The 11,272-nt window shown below is 45.5% G+C and overlaps 1 protein-coding gene across 2 annotated transcripts in view; it reads left to right on the top strand.

The window, feature by feature from the left end:
- The first annotated feature begins 710 nt into the window (after positions 1-710).
- cdh8 (cadherin 8) overlaps positions 711-11,272 on the top strand; it is a 111,473-nt gene continuing 100,911 nt past the window's right edge. The window contains exons 1-2 of one of the 2 annotated variants that reach the window (XM_034874135.1): positions 711-1,069; positions 3,136-3,654. In XM_034874135.1, coding sequence (XP_034730026.1) covers positions 3,397-3,654 — 258 coding nt within the window. In that variant the 5' untranslated portion in view covers positions 711-1,069; positions 3,136-3,396. The remainder of the gene's footprint in view (positions 1,070-3,135; positions 3,655-11,272) is intronic. The other variant, XM_034874144.1, reaches the window with a different exon arrangement.

The following is an 11,272-nucleotide window of genomic DNA, read 5'->3' as shown; positions in this document are numbered from 1 at the left end:
CACACTGTCTATTTTTCTCTCTCTCTCTTTCTACCCCTCTCATACACACACACACACACACACACACACAAACTCGCTGTCTCTCTTGCTCTCTCTCTCTTTCTTTCTCACACGCACACTCTCTCTCTCTCTCTCTCTCTCTCTTTATCTCTCTCACGCACACACAAACGCGCGCACACACACCGCCATGCAATGATGAGCATGACCTTTCCACTAACCGTCTTAATAAGACTTGTGTAACACTTCCCTTGGTTCTTGTCTTGTAATAACGTGGCTGCAGTTTGTTTCCATACACACACACACACACACATGCATGTGTCAAGAATCCAAATAAACGAACCCTTTACGACTGTCAGTCAGTTGGAGGGTTATGTGGAACGCAGACTGGTTCTGCTTCCTGTTGTGCCACCAGGGACACAGTGTGTGAGTCCACGTGTCCACTGCCTAGCCCGATCAAGTGACGGTGTAAATGAGCAGCATCGGTGTCGGTTCCCTAACCGCCTTCCTCTGTTTCATTTCACCAATAACAGAGAGAAGTGAGGGACAAGTTAGGCGTCGCAGCCTCAACGAAAAGAGGAGTTAGAATACAGAAGGGGGAGAAAATACAGAAAGGTAGGATTTCACCTGCACACACACACCTTTATGACATCTACAGCTACAGTCAGCCGGCAATTTGAGACGATAACCTTTGCGCGTCAGTGGCTGGGCAGAGCGGCATGCATTCATTTGTGCGCCTGTTGACCCGGCTCCTCATCAACCCAATGAGCGCCGTGGAGGGGAGGCTCTCTTCGCCGCCGTGCATCTCTCCTCCATCTCCTCCTCACTTTTCCAGTCGGCCAGCGAGACTGTCGGAGCTCCTGCAACTACAACCCCAACACTGTCACTCCGCCTTGACAAACTGCACGAAGGATTTCTAGCCTCTCCGCGTTTTTTTTTTTTGTGCTCATTTCCCCCCCAACCGCCTCGAATCAAACGCATTGGACTTTCTTTTACGTATTTTGAAGGAGAGAAAATAAAATAAAGAAACGGTGAAACGATGCAGCAGCGGGAAAGGATGCACATTTCACTAGTAAGTATAACCCGTCACCCTTGATACGTATGATCTATAAACCCAAACAGGTATTACTGATGTCCATCGGTGTTTTGTCCACTGGTGACTTCTCCTAGCTCCTTTCTCCATCGCGGGAGATCCAGTGCATTTCGCCCCGGCACGGAGCGACAGAGCAAGTCTCCAAAAAAAAAAAGGTCTGCAACTTAGGCTCCCTTTTTATCCACATTCCCCTCGCCTCTGTTGCGGTATAGGTCTCAAATCCGCTGCCTGTATATGCTTCATTTTCCGTAAATCGTACTGCCTGTGCGCACTGGTGCCACATTTGAAGCACCGAGGAGGACTCATTGGAGACAATATCTCCTCAAAGGGCAAAAACTTCAGTGAGAGGGCGAATGTGGGCAACCGGGGTACGTGTTGCAGACCATCTCCGAGGCGTAAACGGCAAGTAGTTCGATCAAACTTTGTGGGTTAATTCGTGGTTTTTATTTTTCAACCCGGGTGACTGGCCCTCGAGACACGTCTCCATGCTGCTGTGGGCGGACTACCGTGGACAGCTCCGCCGCTGCCGGCGCTCGGTTTGCGGCTGTGGCTGTCTGGACCGGCCGCTCTCTGGCGGGGAGCTGTCCTTCCCCCGTGGTGCTGAAACCCCTTGCTTAGTCACAGTCACGCACCACAGTGACTTAAATTGCAACACAAATAGAGGATATATATATATTTTTTGCCATTTATGGTGAAATTTGGCATCTTAACAGGTTCATATTCTCCTCTTAATATGTTTTCCTAGTTTTGTTTCAAATTTATTTATTTTTATTTTTATTAACCAGGTCCTGCATCTTTTAGTCCCTGTGTTAGAGCCTACAGTTGGAGAATGTCACAGTAACTGTGATCCCTCCACACTTTATGATAGTGCAGTTGGCTCCAAGTGGAATACGTTACAGCTGATTGTCCTTGGAAATGCGTTCCTGGAAACACACAGCATATTAGCACAGTGACATACTGTGTGTAGTAAAAGTTTACCAGAACTAACAGTGACACTGTGCTGCCTAAATCGCATCCGGGCCGTGGTAACACGTCCACCTGCATCAGTTTTGGCTGAGGACAAGTCAAAGCCAAGCCTTTGTGTCTGTGTTATTCCTCCTTTGGTTTTGCATTCTGGTGAGCAGTGCACGTCAGTGTGTTGGACACTGAAGCGACTGAGCTGTTTAAATGCACATCAAACCTTAAACTGTCTGTTTTTTTAATTAAAGGGCGACATTTATACATGCTTTCTTATTTTACAGAAGTGTCACTGATGTATTTAATTAGCTTATTTCTTTTGCTTTATTGCAGTTTTTCTGTGTTAATGTTCATGTTCATTAGAAACATCCCAGTGTATTATTACACATTTGATTCAATGACGAAACACCTTCTCTAAATACTTTCACAAGGATCTCATCTGGACTACTATGATATCAGTGCAGCGCTGTTGACATTGTAGAGCTCACCTGCAGCCACCCCCCTCTCTCTATCATCGGAAGCTTACACTCTTGCATGCACTCGTCCATGGAGGTTTAGAGGATTTTTATTGCAGCCTATGAAAATATTTCACCCAGAACGTATTGTGAAAACAATAATCACAAGGAACATGTAATTGCTCCAAATCTTTCCAGGATTATCCCCAGAACAACAGATTAAAGCAAGGCAATCTGATGTTGTGGGCTGAATAGCCTCGGAGTACAGACGTTCCCATTTGTTCTTCCATTGTAGAAGCATGATATGAAAACCAGATTGGACCGAAGGGTCATGACTGCGACGGATATATCATTTGTCATGATGAAGTGGTATATTGCCTTCTTAGACTGAAATGAGAATTTTCATTTTGTTCTTTGAATCATTTCCTAAAACATTTCTGCTTGCCTGAGAAGCCGTTTTTTATTTTGTATTCTTCCCTCTCTCATTCTGTCTGTCTCGTCTGATTTGTTCAAATGTTTGTAATGTCTCTACACTCTTATCCCTGCCTCCCTCCTTCTCCCCCACCTCCTCCTGACAACTCCTCCCAAGACTGAAAAGACAACTAACAAACAACTGTGATTGCTCCGTTCTAGGTCTCCCCCTCCGAATAATGCCAAATGGATGCTGTGCTGGGCTCCTCACCCCTCACCAACTGCTATGGAGGCATGCCAAGCCATGCAAGTGACCTTTATCACGCCATGAATGCAAGCTCCGCCGTTCAAAGAGGACACAAGTAACCTTTTCTTGTTATCTAAGAAGGAGCTGTTGATCTGAAGAGAGAGGCGCTGGAAACGAGAGGCCGAGAGAGAAGAGACTCGTAAAACAATCAGACCAAACAAACACACAACGACAGGATGCCAAAGCGGTCCGAGGAGATGCTGATGGATCTGTGGATGTCCTTGCTGCTGGTGTGGATTACGTGTGTCCCCTGCGTGTCTACGACTCCTATCACAGGCCAGTCCAAAAGTACACAAACTGGTGGGTCCGCAGCGGTGGCGAGCGGTCCTGGCGAAGGACAAAGATTACTGAGCCGCGCCAAGAGAGGATGGGTTTGGAATCAAATGTTTGTGCTGGAAGAATTTTCTGGACCCGATCCAATTCTAGTTGGCAGGGTGAGTGCTGTGATTGTCAGCATTATATTAAGCTCGCTTATCGTGTGGAAACATTAATTCGGCCATTTGAATGCTCCCTCCGTGTTTTTTTTTTCCCTTCCCATGGGCAGCGGGAGGGTTTTGGTTGTCAAGGGGAAGCAGAGATACGGGGACAAGAGAGAGGGATGTGTAAAGGCGGGGAGGAAGAGGGCTGACGAAATGCTTTTGGAAATAATTAAACTCTCATCAAATAATGGTGGCAACATTTTATGCTGTGTTGGATGTCCTTGAAATCCAAGATACTGTGCAGCAGTCACAAATAGTTTCTTCCCATCTTTTTTAACACACTTGCTATTTCCACACAAAATATACACATGCACAAGATTTTTTTAAATTATTTTTATTTTAATTCCCCATTTCCGCCCACATCCACTTCTTCCTGTAAAGACCTGATTCAATGGGAACTTTATATAACGCAATAGTTTTTTTTTTTTTATTTACTTTTTAGTTATGGTCACTTTTTCCATTCTATAATGAACAGAACTGCAGGCTACTCCTGCGGCTCTGGAACCACCTGCTCCCTGGCCTGTTTGGAAGTGTCAGGCAGGTTTTTCAGGGGAGGGAAGGGAAGGCTGCTGGCCAGCCCGGCCAAGGCAGCTTGTTCACAGCTCATTGCAGGGACTCACCTGGGGAGAGTCAGCCTGGCAGCGAACGCCTGCTTCCCTCCCCCAGAATATCACCCAGCCACTCTGGCACTGACAGGAACGCAGGCCATCGAGCATATTTGATCATGTTCAGTAATAGCTTTTGCAAACAGTGTTGCGGTGCCTAATTTTCGATAATTGGTGGCTATGCATTTCTTGTTCGTAACATATCGGCATTGCAGTGCCCTGCAATATATGTTTTTTTAACCCCCTCAGACCTGACAGCACTGATGCAAAAATCTGCTGTTGCACAAGAAAGAGAAAAGCCCCTTGTGATCGAAGTACTTTTAACTTCACTTCCTCTTGCTTTTCACTTATTTTATCCCAAGTATTGTCATATGGCTGCATCAATTAACCATTCGCCACCATGTGGGATTGCACCTGTGTTTTCTAAATACCATACGAACACAGAAATGCTGTTAAGTGATGCATTAATTTTTCACGCAAGTCAATTAGGAAGCCTCTGTTGGATTCCACGATGGCTGCTCATCACAATGCTGAAACAAACAAGCGCCCACTCCGGGGCCACAGTGACCATCCGTGAGAGTGGAATACAAAGGATAGATCTCAGCTATGACAGTGGGAGTACCAAGAAGTTCACATAAGAAGTAGATACAGTCAGTATGTATGGCTGTCTTACCTGAAAATCAGAAAATAAAAAAAATAACAGCCACACAAGAATATTACACTTAAAGACGACAAAGATGGATACAAGATGTATGATGTGTGCCTTGGAGGGTGAAATGCTCGTTTGCATTGTCAACAGAGGATTGGTGGCACAGAATCAAAGTGTGTTCCCGGTCTTAAAGGAGGTTTTTTCTCAAGGCTTCGGTTAAAGCTTTGCAACAAACCTGACTGTAGCGTAGGTTTGTCATAGAAATAGGCCTCTCTCTGTTGAAGGACATGCAGGGATTGGGCGCGGGGTTGGGTAGGGGGGGCGCTCTGGATGAAGAAGAACTCGGCTTGCCTTTTTGCAAGGTGATGATGATGATGATGATGATGGGTAGCGTTCGCTGCAAGGTTAAGTGCTCATGACTATGCCTGGCAGAGCTGAGATAAGTCCTATGTGAAACCAAGATGGCACTGTATTGGTTTAAGACTATAAATCTCTCTCTCTCCTTCTCAGTCCCCTTTTCTCTCCCTTCCTCTGTGTTTCTCACGCTTAATTAAAAAATGAATGAAATGGGCGGGAGGTGTGATTCAAATGGGTCACACGGCTCTCTGTGTATTTTGCACAATTTCTTTACTCTGCCTGTGAGGCTGCCTGTGTCTGCTGTTGTGGGCCTATTATCATGGAAGTCCAGGGCCATACATTGGACTCTTTTCATCCCATAGTATTTTATTTCCGGTGCGCTCTGAGGTTTAATTATACGTGCATCCCCAGTCTCGTGTCTCCCCTCGACCGCACCATGGAGGGGGAAGGAGAGATGGTGTTTCGAGAAGGATAGAGTGAGATTGTGCCATCGATTTTTAACGGTGTGTCATTCTCGGTGTTGGCTCTCAGAGGAGACGATTAGCATAAAACAAGGCAGGGGAGGAGGGTTAGAGGAGGCGGAGGTGTGGGAGACTGAGACGGACGGCCACAAGGCGTGACAGCACCCTTCCCTTTTGCTGTTCTTCTCCAGCGCGTCGTTTTTCCTGACATTGTGATTCACTGATCGCCGTGTTCGTCAGCCCCCGTCAGTCCCGTTGGCGTCGGGGAGCAGACATGCAGTACCTGTTAAAGTGAAGCAGAGGAGACAGCTGTGAAAGCTTGTTGCTCGGCTGTAGCTTAAAACGAACACAGTGTTGGAAGGGATTTTAGGATTACTCATCAGGAGCCAGGGACGGTTCAGAAATAACCCGTCATTAGGAATAGAAGTACGCAAATGGAGTGTTAAGGTAGATAGGCTCCAACGTATCGCTCACACTCGGACGGAGCTCGGGGACGTGCGATTGCTCACTGTTGACGACGAGTGGGAGATATCACTTCAACGAGTGAAGACTCTCATGTAGGCCTGTGCAAGGCAAGCACAGGGTACTTTTAGGTAAAGCAGCTCTTGATTTACCATTGCACAGCCATGATGGGAAAGTGTAGCCTGGGTTTTGAAATAAAATGGCAGTTCTTTAGTGTATAAGGTTGCTGTACCCTTGTTGACAACCTTTCTTCACTCTGGTATGAGCCCTATCCGAACCCTAATGCAGTCTCAGCCATGTTTCCCCACCATTACGCTTCTTTGATCAAAACCATTTCAATTATTCAAACAAACAAAGAAGCAGCTCATTTACACCAGGCCATTAAAGACAAAACATTGCCTTAGAACAAAAAAAGACAAACGGTGGACAAATTGCTGTGTTTGCACCAAAGAGAAATCTGAATTATTTTCTTTGTAGTGTGAGGCAGATTGATGGCAGTTAGCGCCGGGATATCTAATGGCGTTAACTTTTCCCGACTCCTTTACTCCCCGGCGATCATTTAGCATATGGTGTGTCAGGATTGAGCATGATGGCTTCTAGTCTGCCGAATTGTAGCGCAGATGTGGTAAATTGAGTGATCCCTCATCCTATTGTCCATCGCTTTCATACACCACGACATTGTATATGTGTTTTCCCACAAAGAGAATTGATAATCTACCATTAGTATGAATCAATTCAGGCTGAATTGCGTGATTTCAAGGACTGACAGCGGCTTTGGTTATTGATTCAGCAAAGGAAACGAACATGTTTGGAAAGAAAAAAAAAAATCTTTGTGTGTGTGTGTGTGTGAATGTGTGTTTGCTGTGGGAATGACACACGCGCTTCATTCTTCCAAGCAAGCAGTTTGACAGGATTCCCAACAAGAAGGGCCACAGTAGCATCAGATTGCTGGCGTAATGGAAGTCCGCAGGGTGTTTAGCTTGAAGCAGATGAGATATTGTGTTATCTAAGTGATGTTTGCATTGCCCTAAAAAGAAGACCTCTTTCAATTAGCGATTTGTCTGAAATGTTTCAATCCATCCTAACTGTTTTCCCCTTTCGAGGTGCTTTCAGGTGAAACTGACAAGCGAACACAGCTTGGAATCATTGGTTAATAGGGTTCCTTGAAAAAGAGCAGGTGGCCTAACATATATGGAGTTATTTACTGAAAGGTGTATCTGTTCACCATGATACAAGTAAATATTGCAGTAACTTTTCTTTTGTCTTTTTACCACCTGGGGGGCAGTAAACCATCTTGATCCGGGATGTATTTTCCCCGAATTCAATTCAGAACTTTTTGTAGCTTTTGTTGCTCTCTGCACTTTGGACTGTCAGAACAAGATGTCAATAAATACTGATGCGAGCTACTTCTGCTCGGCTGGATTACCTTTCTCTGGTTCTGTCCCCCTACCTCTCTCTTTCTCTGTGATGGGGTGATTATGGAGAGACTGACTCTTGAGCCCAAGTAAGCTTGCCTCCAGGGCCGATGGGGTGTGGTACAATGACATTGTTAGAATTTCTCTAAGTGTTTGGCTTTGGCATTGCGAGGCAGCGAGGCAAAGCTAAGGCGAGTCCTGACTGCAGCTGCCAAAGGCCCCGGCTTTCTTGACAGAGTCGTGCCAATGTGGCCTCAGATCAGCGAGGATCCCCCATCTTAATCTGCATTTACCCCGGCTCCAACAATTGAGTGCATATCTGGCTCTGCCTTTGATTGATGGATGAGAAGTGGGAGTTAACGAGAATATTAGCCGAATTATTGCCAGTGATTGATTGCCACTATGACACATAAATTATATGCATTGGCTCGGATATAATACATGCTGAAATATAACACAAATTAGACACAGGTTCCAGTGCCATAGTGAGAGGATTAAATCCAAAAAAGCTGTCATTAAATCCATATTTGTTGGACTTTGTTTCATTCCATTTGGGTTCTCACACCCACAACAGTGCCTGGGATACAGCTCTGTAATCTCTCTCCAGGCAGCACCACAAAGACCCGTATTGAGCTGCAGTCTACCAGCAGCTCTCAGCCCTTAGATCTCCATCCCCTCCTCTTGTGTAATTTAGAAAAAAAACATTCTAACATCCCTCTGTCCTGTGTTTCTACCTCCTTTGCCTGCTATGTGACGGCGCTCCTCTTTTTCCCCAAGGCACACCTGTACAGTATATCACTAATGCCGGCAGGGCCATTATATCAATGGGCCATGGTCACAGTCTCTCTCTTCCTTTCCAATCTCTCCCACTGTCTGTCCCTCCCGGTCTGTAATAAAACACTGGGCCCAGCAGCGGCTCTGATAGAGCTGTGGGATCACATTAGTGCTGCCCTCGAAAAGCTTGACAGGTTGTCTATGGCTTTGTGTCGTCATCCTGGTTCCCATTAACAAGCTGTGTATGTGTATGTGCATGTGTGTGACTTACAGTAGTCCATTGGGGAGTGTTGTGGACTAAAATGAGATAAGCAGACACAGGCTTGGATGGAGTATATTTAGACATGAGGTTTATATGTGCTAAAGCAAATACATGTCCATGAAGCTTCATAGCTGTTGTGTCTTTGCAGACATTTGCGGGGGCGTCAGCGGAGTCACATCCGTGAAAGATTTCTCTGTAAACCACTCTCTGTGTGTTTTGAGCAGACATCGCAGTCTGATTTCTGTGGTATTTCCAATTTACTGTTGACCTCGTCCTCACTGGCATTATTACTTTTGAGGCAGACATATCGCCATCGCCTGTATCCTAAATGTTATTGCAGAGTCCTTTTACCAGCCTGTCAGGGCTCATTTAGTAGAACATGTGATATCACTTTATTCATATATGTCTGACATGACTGTCATAACCATCTCGTGAACGCCTCTCATGAACATGAATAAGTCTTTGTGAATGTTTATGACTGTTAAGTGACATTCGTCTTATCCCTTTACTTGTGGTCAAGAGAATCATTCATGACACCGTTATGAAAGCGTAATCAAACTTTATGCCATCTTTATGACAAGTCTTCGTTGTAATCAAACATTATGACGTATTTACGAAAAGTCCAAATTGTTTTACTTTACTCAAGGAAAAGAAATCATGTCACAAGTATAACGGTCTCATGACAGCTAATGTAAAAAAAAACAACGTGTAATGATTTCATAAAGTTTGATAATTAGGCCTGCTATGACATATGCATGATGGTATATGTGGTCTAGGTTAATGTAACTGTCATTACAAAGACATTAACAGGTTTTATTGTCTTGCTTAATGTCAAGTTGTCACAACACAAACATCTCAAACAATGCTAACTTTGCATTAGAAGTCATAAACTATCTTAAAGACTGCTTCACAATCATGACATGGGTCATGTCATGATTGTGAAGGGGTCATGTCAGTCTTATGCACACCCCTTCTAACACATTATTGTAGAAAACGTTTACATTGCACCAATGCCAGATGTGTCATTTTTGAATCATCACTCATTCTGTTTCCCTTGTGATGTCTTTCTAAACACTCCCAGACCAATGACCACGGAGCATACACAGCTCACAGCGTCCTGTCTCTCCTCTCACATGTACCGGGCGACTGCTGTGCATTACCTCACATTCTGCATTTCCATAAGGGAGCTGAAATCATGTTTCAGTTCAGTGTATCGTAAGGAGGCAGATGACGCGTCTCGTCGGCGATCCCCGGTAGCTCTCTTGTGTACATGCATCAGCTGCAATTATAATTTAACAGGAAAGCACATCCATTCACATGGCTTCAGAGTCCCTGAGCAAAATAACAAGCTTGCTGCTATCACTCACATCTGTGGCTCAGCATGATTAAATCCATGTTGTACGGTGAGCAGCTCACGCGGGGGCCACATTCCTGAGCTTCTACAGAAGTGCTAATTCATAGCAAATGGCCCCTCTAGGGTTTCACCTCGGACCGCGTCGCCACGATTAGCTCTCTCCCATGTCAGCGTTTGTCAGTCAACGGTGTCAAAGTCTTCCAGTGGAAATCCAGAAAAGCCCTCTCTTCTAATTAAGTCCAACAATCCCCCGGCACAGCCTGTTTTTAACGGCTCTCCCGCACCTCTCCTCTCCTCTCCTCTCCTCCTGCCTCCCTCACCCTCCCTGGCTCACCGGGCTTGGCCCGGGATGGCTGTGCGGAGGTGGAGCGCTCAGCAGGCTAAATCATCTGGCACTCCGCCTTGAACTTTGCTCTAACTAATTTATAGGAATTAAAGTGGTTCACCTCATACACTTGGCTCGTGTGCCGCTTTGGCTAAATTAGTCTGGTTTCTTTTCAAAATAGGGGATTTTGATGTATATCATTCTCAAAGCATCCATAGATACATTTGCAATTTAATAGGCTGACGCCACTTGGCCTTTGTCTTGCGCTGACATTTAAATGATTGCTCATTTGTTAAACAAATCGCCGGCCCGTGTGAATCGAAAACAGGCGGCAATAGGCGACTAAATTAAGACAGCATTAGAGAGCGTGGTGTTGGACAGTCTGCTTACTTATGAATCCATGCTGTGTTTTCCAGGCAAAATATTGGCCAAGCATGAGTAGCAGTAAATGAGGTTACAAATATTCAAATCTGATTATTCAAATCAAAAGATTATAATTATCTGAAACCTGCTAATTGGCCCTTGCATCTGACATAGTAGTTGTGGGCATGAGCCACAGAAGCCACAGCAGCAGCAGCAGCAGCAGCAGCGGTAGGAGCTAAAGATTCCTGCTCCCTGTGCCAGTGTGCTCTTGTGGGCTCAATGTTTGGCTCCAGTCCCCAGGCAGATCCTCTCCTATGGATAGAGCCCAGCGTATGTGAAACGCTGCAAGCGACTTATCCCTGCGCCTCTGCTCCCATACACGTCCCATCAGCCAAACTGGGACTGCCGGAGTAATCTTGTTAAGAATGGATGTTATTATTGTGCAACTGGATGTGCATTTTTGCTTCACGGTTAGCTGGGAGCACACGTGGGCTGGAGCAGCAGAGACAATGGGGAGGGAGTTTTGGATCCGGGATGGGGGGGGGG

Source organism: Etheostoma cragini, chromosome 1 (genome assembly GCF_013103735.1).
Source record: "Etheostoma cragini isolate CJK2018 chromosome 1, CSU_Ecrag_1.0, whole genome shotgun sequence".
Classification (NCBI taxonomy): Eukaryota; Metazoa; Chordata; class Actinopteri; order Perciformes; family Percidae; genus Etheostoma; species Etheostoma cragini.
This window is presented reverse-complemented; position numbering and strand designations above follow the sequence as displayed.